Source organism: Manacus candei, unplaced genomic scaffold, assembly GCF_025592945.1.
Source record: "Manacus candei isolate 608988 ecotype Guabito, Panama unplaced genomic scaffold, ASM2559294v1 h1tg000150l, whole genome shotgun sequence".
In the NCBI taxonomy this organism is placed as follows: Eukaryota; Metazoa; Chordata; class Aves; order Passeriformes; family Pipridae; genus Manacus; species Manacus candei.
Genome location: NW_026138198.1, coordinates 369,023 through 384,887, shown reverse-complemented (window position 1 = coordinate 384,887; position 15,865 = coordinate 369,023). Strand labels below are relative to the sequence as shown.

The following is a 15,865-nucleotide window of genomic DNA, read 5'->3' as shown; positions in this document are numbered from 1 at the left end:
AGGGCCTGAGAGCTCGCAGTCGGGCAAAAAGACAGAGTTTTAACTCAGTAACCACTAGCTACGAGGGGGAGCTGATGCCGGTGTGAAGTGGCCATAAATAGCCTTAAAGAATCACAGAATCGGAGAATCGATTCTGTTGTTGGAATTGCTGACCCGCGACCCCTGGCCCTGCACGGGATGCCCCAACAATCCCACCCTGCCCCTGAGAGCGTTGTCCGAACGCTCCTTGGGCTCTGTCAATAAAAATAGCCTTAAAGAAGAAAATGCTTAACACACTAAGGACCCGGTGGATGAAAAACAAGGCTAATATTGAAAACCGAAGCAAACTTTTAATGAGTATTCACATAGATCAAATACCTGACGGCAACAGCGAACTAAATATCCTGGTCCACTTGTATCCTTCACAGTGACTGGAGAGAGAAAATTAGACCAAAAAAAAAAACCAAATTGACTTGATTTACCTTTTGAATTGTGTTTCTGAACTATCCAGCACATTTTTCTGCCAAGAATCTGATCACCCATACTCTAATCCTTTACTCCTCCAAATCTTTAACCAATTTTGAACTACAAAATCTTATTATTTTGTGGCTGCTTCATCCCTCAAAGTCTTCAGGGTCAGGTTGTGTTGCAAAGTGTGGAATAGGTAAAAATTTTCTAAAGAAAGGATGTTCTTTAATGTTTGATCTCTGTATAATTTCAAGCATACTCAGTAAGAAGGGAGATTTAATCCATGAAACAGAGAGCGGCCAACAAGCTTTAACTGATGTCCAGGTGTTAGAAAACCAAATTATTCGTGGGTGGAACCTTGTTAAAGTCAGGGCTGGACATGCTTCAATGGTCTCAACCTAGGGGGAGGTTAGCAAAGCCTGGGAAGAAGGATGTACCACTGATAGGGGGCACAGAGAATGCAGAATTTATGGGCCACATGGGACATGTGGCAGAACTCCCAAGACAAGGAAGAAACTAATAAAGCAAACTCAGCAATTGTGCTGAATCAGCTCCAACTGGGTAGAAGGTAATTCTGGCAGCCCCGAGGGTCTGAGAGTTCAAAATCAGAGAACTGAACTCTGTCAAAAGACAGAGCTTCAGCTCAGTAAAATGAATAAAACACATGCATGGTTTTGGGAATGTTATGGATTCTTTTCACTAGGAAGTTACACCACTACCAGCTACAGAGGGACAGAGGAAGTTTCTGCCAGTATAAAATAGCAATTTACACATCAAAGAAGAAAATACTTAACCCCACTATGGACTCAGTGGATGAAAAGCAGGGCCAATATTCAAGACCAAAGCAAACTTTTAATGAATATTCACATAGAGCAGCTACCTGACAGCCACAGCCAACAACATATCTTGGTCCATTTGCAGCTTTCACAATGACTGGAGAGAGAAAATTAGAGAAAAAAATTACATTTACTTGATGCACTGCTCTGAGCTGTGTTTCTGAACTGTCCACTGTGGTTTTTTTGCTAATAATCTTATCACCAATACTTTAATTCTTTACTCCTCCAAATCTTTAATGATATTTAAATTACAGAAGCTGGTTGTTTTTTGGCTGCCCCATTCCTGGAAATGTTCAAGGCCAGGTTGGACACAGCTTGGAGCAACTTGGTCTAGTGGAAAGTGTCCCAGCCTGTGGCATGGAATGAGATGGGGTTTAAGGTCCCCTCCAACACAAACCACTCCGGGATTCTATGACACCAAACCTTCCAGGTTTCACCCAAACTACATCCACCCAAAGCAGAGCCTAAGGAAAAGGAGTCTGATCCCTCCCAGGCAGCAACAGCAGCCAAAAGCCTTTCACACACCACCAGCCTTCCCTTGCACATGTTTTGGGATGATCTCCTGGGATGAAGCGAGATTTCGGGGAGTGGCTGCTCTCTGCTGTTGGTCCTCTGCAGAACCATGGGGACACGCCATGGGAAGGGGAGGAAATCCCAACATTTTTCTTGGCTTCCCACAGCCAGAGGGCAGGTTTAGATGGGATATTGGGAAGAAATCCTTGGCTCTGAGGGCGATGAGGCCCTGGCAGAGGTTGCTCAGAGAAGCTGTGGCTGCCCCATCCCTGGAAGTGTCCAAGGCCAGGTTGTACGAGGCTTGGAGCAACCTGGGCTAGTGGGAGGTGCTCCTGCCCATGGCAGGGGATGGAATGAGATGAGCTTTAAGGTCCCTTCCAACCCAAATCATTCCATGCTTCTATGAAACCTCTTGAAAAACGAAGTCAGAAGCTTAGAATAAAGCGGTGGATGCTCCAAACACTGGTGGACAAGAGAAGAAACAGATGGACAGACTGGGAAATCTTTGACAGCCCCCCATCCCAAAAAAAAAAAAAAAAAAAACAAAAATCAGCCATCGATTCACGTTCAAACAGCGGGTGTCCCCGTGGCGAGGGGAGGAAGGGTGGGACTGGATGGCTTTAATGTCCCTCCGGACCCAAACCATTCCGGGATTCCATGAGGCCTCCCCTCAGCCTCCTGCCCCCCGACAGGCTGTGCCCGCTCCTTAACCCACACGCTCGGAGCGCTGACACCGCCGCTGCCTCATCGCGGTTCTAGCGCCGTTTGCAGCACACACACATCCACACACACACACACACACACACACACACACACACAAACATATATATACAGAGAGCGCGGCCCGTCGCGACCTGTCGCGACAGGGCGTTTCCCCTCCGCGGCGGGAGGGGGCGCTGCGCGGCGCCGGGCGGTGAGGGCGGCGCGGCCCCCCCGCGGCCATGGCCCTTCCCGGCATCCCCTATGAGCGGCGCCTGCTCATCATGGCGGACCCCAGAGACAAGGCGCTCCAGGACTACCGCAAGAAGCTGCTGGAGCACAAGGAGATCGACGGCCGCCTCAAGGAGTGTGAGCGCGGGCAGCCGCCGGGGGCTTGCGGGGGAAAAAGCGGGGGGCGGGGGGGGATCGGTTCTACGAGCAGCCCCCCCTCGCTGAGGGAGAGCGGCGGCCGCGGCGCTGCCCGCGCTTCGTCATGGGCCTGGCCGGGCCCCGGGAGCGCCGAGAGGGGGAGCGGGGTGGGCGCCGCCAGCGCCGCGGAGGGGTCGCTTCTCCTCTTGGGAGGGCACCGAAGGGTCGCAGGGTCGCGGAATCGTTTAGGTTGGAAAAGAGCTCCGAGGTAGTCGAGCCCAGCCTGTGACTGGTCGCCACCTTGTCAGCCAGACCGGAGTGTCACGTCCAGTGTTGCCTTAAACACCTCCAGGGATGGGGACTCCCACACCTCCCTGGGCAGCCTGTTCCAGATGACTGACCACCCCTTCTGTGAAGAAATTTTCCCTAATATCCGACTTAAATCTCCCCTGGCACAGATTAAGGCCCTTTCCTCTCATCCTGTCCCTTGTTTCCTGGGAGCAGAGCCCGATCCCCACCCCCAGCTCCTTCTTCCTCCCGTCAGGGGGTTGCAGAGCCAGAAGGCCCCCCCTGAGCCTCCTTTTCTTCAGACTGAGTCCCCCCAGCTCCCTCAGCTGCTCCTGCTGCTCCAGACCCTTCCCCAGCCATGTTCCCTTCCCTGCACACTTTCCAGGGTCACTTACTGGGTTTGCTGATCTCCCACAATCTCACTTTGCTGCTGGAAAAGAATCTGGTCCCGGGTTCTTGTTGGATTGGAAGTTTCTAAAATCTCATGTTTGTTTCCTTTTTTCAGTAAGGGAACAGCTGAAAGAGCTCACCAAGCAATATGAGAAATCAGAAAATGACCTCAAGGCCTTGCAGAGCGTGGGGCAGGTACGTGACACAAACAAGGGCTCGGCATCCTGCAGTGTTTGTTGACAGTGAACTTGTCTGGAAATAACATTTCAACCCGTTTTTGGCATTGAAAAAGAGAAAGTTGGTACGGCCCAGCTAACAGAAACAGGGTCTTTGACATCAGGAACTGAGCACACGGGTTAGAGGGGTTTTCTCTAAGTTCTACAGTGTTAATTTGTCTCTAGGCTAATACTGTATTTGTTCTTTCAGATTGTTGGTGAGGTTCTTAAACAGCTGACAGAGGAGAAATGTAAGTACACTAGAATGTTATGTTCTCTGAGACCATGAACATCATGGAGTGGTTTGGATTGGAAGGTACCTTAAAGACGACCTTGTTCCAACCCCTGCCATGGGCAGGGACACCTTCCACTATTCCAGGTTGCTCCAAGCCCCATCCAACCTGGCCTGGAACACTTCTAGGGATGAGGCAGCCACAAAGTAACAAGCTTTTGTAATTTAAATCTGGTTGAAGATTTGGAGGAGTGAAGAATTAAAAGTATTGGTGATCAGATTATTAGCAAAAAAAACGTATAGGATAGTTCAGAAACACAACTCAGAGCAGTGCATCAAGTAAATTTTGGGTTTTTTTCTTTATTTTCTCTCTGCAGTCATTGTGAAGGCTACAAATGGACCAAGATATGTGGTTGGCTGTCGCCGTCAGGTAGGTGCACTGTGTGAATACTCATTAAAAGTTTGCTTTGGTCTTGAATATTGGCCCTGCTTTTCATCCACTGGGTCCTTTGTGGGGTGAAGTATTTTCTTCTTTAAGGGTTTTTTTATTCTTTAAGGCTATTTATGGCTATTTTATACTGGTGTCTGCTTCCCCTGTCCCTCTGTAACTTCCTAGTGAAGAGAAAACAATCCACAACATTACCAGAACCTTGCACGTGTTTTTCTTTTTATTGAGTTAAAACTGTCTTTCTGCCTGATTTTGAACTCTCTGAAAATTAATGATCATTATGAAAATTAATGTTGTGACCATTACTGTCACAGTGCTGAGCTTTAGATTTAGTATTAAATATTAACTGTGTATCATAGAATCATGGAGTGGTTGGAACTGAAAGGCACCTTAAAACTCATCCAGTTCCACCCCCTGCCATGGGCAGGGACACCTTCCACTAGCCCAGGTTGCTCCAAGCCCCATCCAGCCTGGCCTGGAACACTTCCAGGGATCCAGGGGCAGCCACAGCTTCTCTGGGTAACCTGTACCAGGGCCTGCCCACCCTCACAGTCAGAAACTTCTTCCCAATATCCAGTCTCAACCTACTCTCTGTCAGTTTAAAGCCATTATCTTTATCCATATCTTAATGTATATTTTTTCCTAATGCTTTTACATTCCAGTGGATAATTATGGGAGGCAAAGCCCCTGTTCTAAACACTTGGAGGGATTTTTATTTGTCCTTAGTGATCTTAAAAAAAAACCACCTTTGGCTCTCCTGGTTCACAGGACAGCAGCTGTGTAACCTACATCAGACTGTGTAGAAATCAGCCACTTTAATACAGAGCCTTCCTTGCAGCACAGTCCATCTGCCACAGTCAGCAACAACCACCTGGAGGTACTTTTTGTTCCTCTCATCTCTGACTTTGAGAAATGAGAGCAAAGAACAACACATGTGAAATGTGGGACTGTCACTTCCTGTTCAGAGGTACCTAACAGCCCCAGGGGAAGGATCATTCTGATCATTCAGCCTTTTATTTAGCAATTTTAATGCACAAATAAGTGTAAGAACTTTTTCCAGCTGTGACCTCTCAGTGCATCTTGAACTGATTCCTTTATGGTGCAAGAATTAGCTGCAGTTGAGTTTTTAAGACATCATGTTCTCCTCTGTCATGGAAGTTGTGAAAAATAAGAATTCCTTCAGTAAAAGGAGCACAGGGGTGGTATTGATTTTAGAGGTGACTTTTCTTTCTCATTCTGAAGAGAAACTGATGTTCATTACAGAATTTTGGGACACAAATGTAGTTAATTCTATTTAGGGGCACTTAAGGTAATCTTGGAGTTCTGTGTTGAAACAGATAAATCCTAAGGAATAGGTTGTCCTTGGATGAACCAGGCATTGCAACACGTACTTTCAAATCTATTCTTTGGTAAAAACACTCTTTTATCTTAAAAGATCCTTGATTTGATACCAAAGGCTAAAAAAAACCTATCCATGGTTGTTTTTAAAATGTCAAAATATCAAGACAAATCCTTTCTCCCAGACTGGGATGAGTTTCTGATCAAAGCCCTTGTGGCTGAGCTGTGCTGCTCAGGAGGGGAGACTGATGCTGTTTGAATTGAAACAAAATTACTTCCCTGTCTCAAGTGCACTTCCTAAGGAATTTGAGGTCAAGTGGTTTCTCTTTGTTTTCTTCTCACTGCAGAATAAATCCTGTTGGGCAAAGTTGACTCTGATAAAATTCTGAGCTGTTACAGGTTTCTTAAGATGAGGCAGCTGGGAAGAGGTCTCAGGAGTGACCCCAGTAAAGGAGGAAGGACAGCTTGATCCTAAACACTGCCAGAGAGTCAAGAACCCACATGGGCAAGGGACCTTATAAATCCCCCAGTGAGGGCAATGGGAAGCTTCCAGCAGTCCTGGAAAAGGGCTGTTGAAATCCTTGTTGTGCAGATGCCACGTCACAGAATCCAAGAATGGGTTGGAAGAGACCTTAAAGCTCGTCTCATTCCAAGCCCCTGCCATGGGCAGGGACACCTTCCACCACACCAGGTTGCTCCAAGCCCCATCCAGCCTGGCCTTGGACAATTCCAGGAATCCAGGGGCAGCCACAGCTTCTCTGGGCAACCTGTGCCAGGGCCTCACCACCCTCACAGCCCAGAATTCCTTCCCAATATCCCTTCTAACCTTGCCCTCTGTCAATGGGAATCCATCCCCCTTGTCCTGTCACTCCATGCTCTTTTCCAAAGTCTCTCTCCAGCTCTCCTAAGACACAGACCTGCCCAAGTGGGTTCAATCCATGAAGGGAGCAGTTCCAGCATGGACTGTGTCCTTGTCCTTAAAGCTCAGAATAAACTGGTTTCTTAAAAACAAGGTGAAGAACACAAGTTGGTGTTTTTTTTTAATCCCAGCAGAATTTAGCAGGGTGTGCTGGAATGTGTTTAAAAATCACATAAAATGGAGCAATCAGACAAAAACTGCTGAGGCAGATGAGGAGGCATCTGAGGTGAAAGAGTAATAACTGAACAGCTGACTTCAAAGTGGAATATAACATGTAAAAATGTGCCAACAGCTGGTTCTGTCCTGGTGGAGCAGAGAGGAGGATTAGATCCCACTAATCCAGTCAGATTGACAGCAATAAAAATAAAAATTAATGATGGTCTAGAAAATAGTGTTTATTGTCAAGAGTGGTGGAGGTAAGTTAATGACTGCTTGGTGTGTGGCTCAGTTGCCTTGTTTTCTTCCTTTGTGGGGTTGAGCAAAGAGTGCAAGCTCCAGTAAACGTCCTAAAAACAGGGATTGTTTTGGAATGTGGTTGTAACAGAATTCCTTCTTTTTGTTTTTTGGGACTAGCTTGACAAAAGTAAGCTGAAGCCAGGGACAAGAGTTGCTCTGGATATGACCACTCTGACTATTATGAGGTAGGTCTCTGCTCTTCTGCTCATCATATAAGGGAGAAAAAATAATTATCGGAGTATATCCACAAAGGTTTGAATAATCACTTCTGTAATATTGTATAAAGGTTTTCTGCAAAGCAGTGCTAAAGTAAGTTACTTTGAGGGAAGACTTGTATGTTATATATGATTCAAAAAGAAATTGCTTATTCCTTAAAAAAAACGTTACAACTCATTTTCAGCCTTTTTTTTAAGCTTTGTTTTAAAACTTGAAAAAGTTTGCTTGGTTTGGGGGTTTATTCTGGTTTTTCAACATGTACTTGTTATCAAGATGGGAGGAGAAGAAATGATTTCCACAGTTGCTGTAAAATTTACGGGAATAACTTTATAAATTAATAACACTGAAAAATAACTCTTAACTCTGTTTTCCAGATATTTGCCCAGGGAAGTGGATCCATTGGTTTATAACATGTCTCATGAAGATCCAGGGGATGTTTCATATTCTGAGATCGGAGGGTTGTCGGAACAGATCAGAGAACTAAGAGAGGTACCCAGTGCCTCAAAACCACTTATCAAATAGTGATTAGTGTTCTGAGTGAAGTTTTTAAGGGGAAAAAACCTCTTTTTGATGTTTGTCCTACCCTACCATCAGGCTGTTAAAGGATCCTCTCAGATCAGTGCTTTCCACGTTTCATTAACTGGAATGAAGTGCTTGGATTGAGATTAAAATGAAGAAAATCCTTTAAAGGAGAGGGTTTAAAGGATCCAAGACCCTTCAGGCTGAGGGAATGCCATGGAGTCAAGTGGGAGGGCATTGGTAGGATTGACAACCAGGAAAGCAAAGAGGAATTTTGCACAAACACTACCAGAATTGCTCTGGGGAGTGGAATTATGGGTTGAGCAGAGAGGATCAAGAGGAACCATCCACTGCAGAGCTGGAGTGTGAGCAGGAAGGGCAGGATTGTGGATCAACCTGACATTTTCTTACTGAACCGTTCCTCAAACAAAACATGCTGCCAATAAATAAATGCAGGGATATGAAAAACAGGCTGGCAAACGTACCATTAGCTGTTTTAAACCTCATTCTCTGTCCCTTCACAGGTAATAGAGCTGCCACTTACAAACCCAGAATTATTCCAGCGTGTGGGAATTATCCCTCCCAAAGGCTGTTTGCTGTACGGGCCCCCTGGTGAGTCCCAGCAAAGGGGAACCAGCTCTTGGTAGATGCTTTCAAACTGTGCCAAGACCCTCCTTTGTTTTGCCTTTTTTCCCTTTCCTTTTTATTTTTTCTTTTGATTTTTTCTTTCCTATTTATTTTTACTTTCCTTTTATTTTTTTTTAAATTTTTTTCTTTCCTTTTTAGTTTTGCTTTCCTTTTTATTTTTTCTTTCCTTTTTATTCTTTCTATTCTTTCCTTTCCTTTTTACCCTCTCCTTTCCTTTTTACCCTCTCCTTTCCTTTTTACCCTCTCCTTTCCTTTTTACCCTCTCCTTTCCTTTTTACCCTTTCCTTTCCTTTTTGCCCTTTCCTTTCCTTTTTGCCCTTTCCTTTCCTTTTTGCCCTTTCCTTTCCTTTTTGCCCTTTCCTTTCCTTTTTGCCCTTTCCTTTCCTTTTTGCCCTTTCCTTTCCTTTTTGCCCTTTCCTTTCCTTTTTGCCCTTTCCTTTCCTTTTTGCCCTTTCCTTTCCTTTTTGCCCTTTCCTTTCCTTTTTGCCCTTTCCTTTCCTTTTTGCCCTTTCCTTTCCTTTTTGCCCTTTCCTTTCCTTTTTGCCCTTTCCTTTCCTTTTTGCCCTTTCCTTTCCTTTTTGCCCTTTCCTTTCCTTTTTGCCCTTTCCTTTCCTTTTTGCCCTTTCCTTTCCTTTTTGCCCTTTCCTTTCCTTTTTGCCCTTTCCTTTCCTTTTTGCCCTTTCCTTTCCTTTTTGCCCTTTCCTTTCCTTTTTGCCCTTTCCTTTCCTTTTTGCCCTTTCCTTTCCTTTTTGCCCTTTCCTTTCCTTTTTGCCCTTTCCTTTCCTTTTTGCCCTTTCCTTTCCTTTTTGCCCTTTCCTTTCCTTTTTGCCCTTTCCTTTCCTTTTTGCCCTTTCCTTTCCTTTTTGCCCTTTCCTTTCCTTTTTGCCCTTTCCTTTCCTTTTTGCCCTTTCCTTTCCTTTTTGCCCTTTCCTTTCCTTTTTGCCCTTTCCTTTCCTTTTTGCCCTTTCCTTTCCTTTTTGCCCTTTCCTTTCCTTTTTGCCCTTTCCTTTCCTTTTTGCCCTTTCCTTTCCTTTTTATTTTTTCCTTCTTCTTCCATTTTCCTCTTCCCATTTCTTTTCTTTCTTTCTCTTTTCCCCCTTTTCTTTCCCTTTCCCCCTTTTCTTCCTTTCCCCCCCTTTTTTTTCCTTTTCCTTCCCTTCTTCCTCTTTTCCTCCTTTTCCTTCCCTTTTCCTCCCATTTTTCCCTTTTCATTCCCTTTTTCCCCTTTTTCTTTCCCTTTTTCCTCCCTTCTTCCCTTTTCCCCCTCCTTTTCCCTCCTTTTCCTTTTCTATTTTCTTTTCCCCCTTTTCCACCTTGTCTTCCCTTTCCCTTTTTTGTTTTACCTCCTTCCCAAGTCCCTGGTGGGCAGCGCTGGGTCAGGAATGAACCAGCTCCCATCTCTTGTCTGTGCAGGTACAGGGAAGACCCTCCTGGCCAGGGCTGTTGCCAGCCAACTGGACTGCAACTTCCTCAAGGTACTGGAATGGCCTCTTGCACTCACACACCCGACCTGTTTGCACTCCAGTCTCCTCATCCATGTGTTCCTTTGTCCTTCCCAAGGTGGTGTCCAGTTCCATAGTGGACAAGTACATTGGGGAGAGCGCTCGGCTCATCCGAGAGATGTTCAATTATGCCAGAGATCACCAGCCCTGCATCATTTTCATGGATGAGATCGATGCTATTGGTAAGGCTGATGGCCTGGGGGGTGGGACAGAGGCTCCTTTTGGGGATGAAATCAGCTGGAAAGCCAATTTCCCCCCCATCTGAAAGGCAGAAATCAAGTCCTAGAACTCATGAGTTTGGTGTGCTGCAGGTGGTCGCCGGTTTTCCGAAGGCACCTCAGCTGATAGAGAAATTCAGAGGACTCTGATGGAGGTGAGTGTCTAATTCCTGACTGTAATATAGGTGTGAATTGTTACCTGGGGTCTGCCCTGGCAGAACCTTTTCTGAGTTAATAACCTGGAGCTGGAGTTGAACTAGATGCTGCTTTTAGAGCAGCTGCATATCCTGATAGCTCATCCATTAATTCAACATGGGGAATTAATTGAATCTTTAAAATTGATAAAATTATTTGGGATATTTTCCTCTTCGTTTACTTACTGCTTCTTCCTGCATCTCTGAAGGTTTGGAGGGCCCCTTTTTCTGTCTCCTTTAGAGCCAAAGACACTCACTTTATATAGCATTTTTGGACTGTTGTGGCTGGATTTTCGAAACCAGGAGGAGCAGTTGTGTTTCTTCGTTTCTGTATTAGTTGTTCTGGTAAACTGGGTTGTGTGAAGAGAATTTTAAAGCCACTGGTGACAATTCCAAAGCTAATGGGAACCTTCACTGGCCTGTGTTTGCAAACAGTTTGCCTGTTTCAAGAGTGTGTCTGCCTTCCGTAGAGAATTAAATCACTCTGATCAAAGAGCAAGTACTTTAAATCTTCACAATGAAACGTCTTCCTCTGTGTGTATTAGTATTCCAGAGGCCGTTTTCCCAGTCCAATTGGAATGTCCTGCACTTGGTGCACTACAATCCAAATGTGTCAGGCAGCCACTGGCTCCTTTAGTCCTTGCAGTGTTTTCTTTGCCTCATTGTTTTAGTCAAGTCTTTCACGTTTGAACTGAGCTTTGCTCAATGTCCTTTTCTCTGGGCAGAGCATTCTCAGTGTCTCTCTTCAGCCCTCCATTGCTCATGGAATATTCAGGGAGCTCGAGGCCTTTCATTAGGGAACTTGTAGGATTTTTTTTCCTGACTTTGTCTTTGTCGCTTTTCATCTTGGTGAAAACACTTAGACAGGGGAAAAAAAAAAAGCCAGACTAGGAAGGTTTTGGGTTGCTTAAAAATAAACAACTTTCTGTTCCCTCACAGTTATTGAATCAGATGGATGGATTTGATACTCTGCACAGAGTCAAGATGATCATGGCTACGAACAGACCTGACACGCTGGATCCTGCACTGCTGCGGCCTGGAAGGCTGGATAGAAAAATCCGTGAGTTATTACTCCCCAGAGGATAATAGTCCATGGGAATTGTGGGGTTTCTGCTTTAATTAAAGCTGTAATTCTTTCTAGATATTGATCTACCAAACGAACAAGCCAGATTAGATATTTTGAAGATTCACGCAGGTCCTATCACTAAACACGGTGAAATAGGTGAGTAGGAAGTCACCTGGACATCATTCCTGCTGCTGTTTGTAGGGATGGGAAGAGGGTGAATTGTTACAATCACTCCTGCCCTTAGACAACTTTCCCTCTTGGAATTCTGCTTCTTTTATTTTTTTAATGCATCCTGATTGAACTGTTGCAAAGTCTTTGCAAAGGCACACTGAATATCAACCCTTGGAGCACAGCTGTAAACTGGAAAATCCACATGATTTTCATCAGGTTTCCTGATTCCATTCAGGTTTTCTGTGATTCTCATCCTGTTTCTAAAGGAAACACTTTCTTTACTTGCACTGTTTTCTTGGTGCACGTAAAGAGCGTTTTCATTGGCCCCTTAGGAAAGAAATGTTGTTAATGAGAGAACAATAAAGAATCTTTAAAAGTCAGGGATAAACTTTGGAGTTTGGGGATGGCCTAATGAAAATTGTTGTCTGGTTAGTGGTGTTCATTGCTCTCTCCAGAGTGTAAAGGGGAGAAAAATGAGATTAAAAAGGGGAAGGTTTATTTGAGGACTGTTTTAGCCTAAGCTGACCAGAGTCCTGCTTTCACAGTGGCTTTTTCCTGGAGAAAACTGAGTGTGATTTGCCTTTAAATGGGAGCTGGGTGCCTTTGAGTGAGTGCAGCAGTGCCCCATGCCACCCACCCCCCTGTGTGCTGACAGCAGCAATTCCTGCAGCCAGGCCAGGCCAGTGGAACTGATCCCAGTCACCATCTGGCTGCATCAACAGCTGCAGCTCTACCCAGGGATCTCGGGATAGCTCGGGATATCCAAGGGGGAGGACCAGAGGGGTGAGCTCTGTCCTTCTTAGCAGCAGGGGTGGCTTAAATATGCATGTGACTGTAGAGTGAGGTAGAGAAGAAGCTCCAAAGCAAATAATGAAGCTGAAGTGAAATACTTGGAGAGAGACTTTAAACAAGTACCTGGAGTGACAGGATGAGGGGAATGGATTCCAACTGCCTGAGGGCAGGGTTAGATGGGATAGTGGGAAGGAATTGTTGGCTGTGAGGGTGGGGAGGCCCTGGCACAGGGTGCCCAGAGAAGCTGTGGCTGTCCCTGGATCCCTGGAAGTGCCCAAGCCAGGTTGGATGGGACTTGTAGCAACCTGGTCTAGTGGAAGGTGTCCCTGCCCATGGCAGGGGTTAGAACGAGATGAGCTTTAAAGTCCCTTCCAACCCAAACCATTCCATGATTTTGTGATTCTACTTCACCCTTGTTCTTGCACCTTTGGGCACTGGAGTAGAGCAGGGTAGGATTATTCCTTTGTGCCACTTGCAAGGTGAGGTGTCTGAACGTGGTGTGGAAAGACTGATGCCCAGTTTTGATACCCCAAAAGTAAGGCCAGAACTGAGCAGCAAGGTGGGGTGGGAATTGCATTAAAATCCATTAAAATGACCTGTTCGTGTTCCAGCATGAGAATCTCCTGCTGAAGACCCTAAACTTACAAACCTTGCACTGTTCAACATTGCTTAGTTCCCTCACTTTTTTTTAACTTTCCAATTATGAACAGACTTGTTTATAGGACATAGTGCTACATGGAATTAAAATACAGTTGGAGAATTTCTTCAGAAGTTTTTGAATTCCTGAGATAAAAACATTCAGTTCAGTTGTTCTGAATTTCATGCAGGAGGGAAACTGAAAGGTTTTGCAGAAAATTGATAATTTTAATAAGCAGCCCAGCAAAAAGCAGGACTTGCTGGAGGCTCAACAGACACAGTGGTTTAGAAATTGGTTCCTGATGAACTACCACCACAGCCACTTTTTTAGTAAATATATGTGCATAAAATATCAAGACATTAAATGCCTTCAGTAGATGCAGTGTTGGAAGTGGAAAGGGACTGAGTTGTGATCACTTGGAGATAAGACATCTGGGGATTTGCATCATTTAAATGATAAGAACATTGCCTTGATGGAGCTTTCTTGCGCTTCATGATGATTCTTGTAACCACAAGTTGGTTACTTTGGGATTTAATTATATAATACGAGCTTTTGGCTACAGTACTTTGTGTTTTAATGGAAGGGGTGATACAGCTGATGCCTCCAGTTAATTTATCACTCCAGTGCTCTGTGTTTGCACTGAGATCCAAGTGTGTGTTTGTTACCTGGATATATATATATGTGTCATTGGTATCCATAAGGGGAAGTGTGATTTATTTCTAATTGGCATTGGTGTTTTCTGGGCAGATTATGAAGCAATTGTGAAGCTCTCAGATGGCTTCAACGGAGCAGACTTGAGAAATGTCTGTACTGAAGCAGGTAATTCCCAAACTCTTCATTTCTCTGTGCTAAATCTTGGCTAATGCTGAATCTTGGAGCTGTTTCTCTGTGGATTAAAACCAGGAGCTCAAAAACCTTCTGCTGGAACGTTTCACTCAGGCTGGTCTCTAACCACATGTTGGATAAATATCATGGTGTGTGTCACACTGTCTCAGTAGATACATTCCAGAAACAGTGATTGCACCCATTCCTCTCCTTTTTGCAGAGGATCCAAGTCTCTTGGTACCAAGGTTACTGGAAAGTTGATGCTGTTTTAAGCTTTTTCTACATTAAAACTTGTGCACGGGGTTTGCCTGCATGGACAGGCTGAGTCCCCCCAGTGAATACTCACAGTTTAAACAAGGTTTCTTCTTAGTAATCCCCTAATTCAGAAAGGTGACCCCACTGAAATTCTCTCCTCTTCCCAACATCCAAGACAGTGTAATTTGGGTTAATTTTCCCTTGGGTTTGAGTGAATCTTTATGTTCTGTAGCTGATCCTGGCTGTTAAATTCTCCTCCTCTCAGGTATGTTTGCGATCCGTGCCGATCATGACTTCGTAGTTCAGGAAGACTTCATGAAAGCTGTCAGGAAAGTGGCTGATTCCAAGAAACTGGAGTCCAAGCTTGACTACAAACCTGTGTAAATTAACCATAGAATTTGTGATTGATTGCACACGTCCTCCTGGGTTAATGTATAAAGAGAGAGAAATAATGTACCTCTTGATTATCATTGTAAGGTGTTTGTGTAGCATGTAGCTAGTAATTTTGGGAATGCTAGTTGCAAGTTGGCTACAGGAGTGTGTTTTCTGTACAATTCCGACATACATTATTCATTACAGCCCAGGCTCAGTAAAATGTGTGGAGATGTGTTCTCTTAGCAATTATGGTGGGAATTTATAAACGTGCCTGAAGGGATTCGCAGACATAAGAAAGTCAGTTCATTTCTTGACTTTTTGTATATCAGTAAATCTCCTTTCCCCAAACAGTTTATGAATAAAACCTGTTTAAATCTGCTTGTGCTGGTGGGTGTTTTCTGTAGCTCTCGTAGAGAGGTGAATTATGTGTGTTTGGAATTTAAAGAGCAGCTTTTCTCTTGTGTTGGGATTGGAGTCCTGTGCCTTCCATACCAAACAGAGGCAGCCTTTCCATTAGAGAGAGGAGGGACAAGTGGGGTTGAGATTCACAGAGTCACTGAAGTTGGAAAAACCCTCTGAGACCACTGAGTCCAACCACTCCCCCAGCACTGCCAAGGCCACCACTGACCCGTGTCCCCAAGTGCCACATCCACAGGGCTTTGAAGTCCCTCCAGGGATGGGGACTCCACCACTGCCCTGGGCAGCTGTGCCAGGGCTGGATATCCAATCTAAACATAATCCCCTGGCACAGCTTGAGGCCCTTTCCTCTCCTCCTGTCCCTTGTTCCCTGGGAGCAGAGCCCGACCCCCCCCAGCTCCCCCCTCCTGTCAGGGAGTTGTGGAGAGCGAGAAGGTCCCCCCTGAGCCTCTTTTTCTCCAGGCTGACCCCCCCCAGCTCCCTCAGCCGCTCCTGGTGCTCCAGACCCTTCCCCAGCTCTGTTTTCTTCCCTGGAAATGCTCCAACCCCTCAATGTCTTGTCTGAGGGGCCCAGAACTGCCCCCAGGCTTGGAGGAGGTGCCTCAGCAGTGCTAGCACAGGGGGTGGGCACTGCCCTGCTCCTATGGCCACGACATTCCTGGTACAACCCAGGTGCCACTGGCCTTCTTGGCCAGCTGGGCACGCTCGTGTGCTGCTGAATTCTGGGAAGAGGATTTACCTGAGCTAGTGTTTAATTACTGCAAGAAGTAAACAGGGTGCTGAGGTTTTTAAGGACATCTGTCAGTGTGCCATATTTTTGTTTTCCAAGCCCTGAGGGGTGCACACAGATCAACTGCACTGCACAGCTCACCTGAGTGTT

At 45.3% G+C, this 15,865-nt stretch overlaps 1 protein-coding gene and 1 long non-coding RNA gene across 2 annotated transcripts; one reads left to right on the top strand and one right to left on the bottom strand.

Moving 5' to 3' along the window:
- The first annotated feature begins 2,689 nt into the window (after positions 1-2,689).
- Positions 2,690-14,946, top strand: PSMC6 (proteasome 26S subunit, ATPase 6). The gene is made up of 14 exons (XM_051772187.1): positions 2,690-2,864; positions 3,658-3,737; positions 3,969-4,008; positions 4,367-4,419; positions 7,268-7,335; positions 7,741-7,855; positions 8,410-8,497; positions 9,947-10,008; positions 10,094-10,217; positions 10,347-10,408; positions 11,387-11,507; positions 11,589-11,669; positions 13,861-13,932; positions 14,459-14,946. Exons 1-14 carry the CDS (start codon positions 2,738-2,740, stop codon positions 14,575-14,577), a joined length of 1,212 nt encoding a protein of 403 aa, XP_051628147.1. The 5' UTR covers positions 2,690-2,737; the 3' UTR covers positions 14,578-14,946.
- LOC127463141 (uncharacterized) lies at positions 13,320-14,460 on the bottom strand. Its single transcript, XR_007900677.1, has 2 exons — positions 14,285-14,460; positions 13,320-14,187 (listed from the first exon to the last, which is right to left on the bottom strand). It is a non-coding gene; the product is annotated as an uncharacterized LOC127463141 (long non-coding RNA).
- Positions 14,947-15,865: the final 919 nt, after the last annotated feature.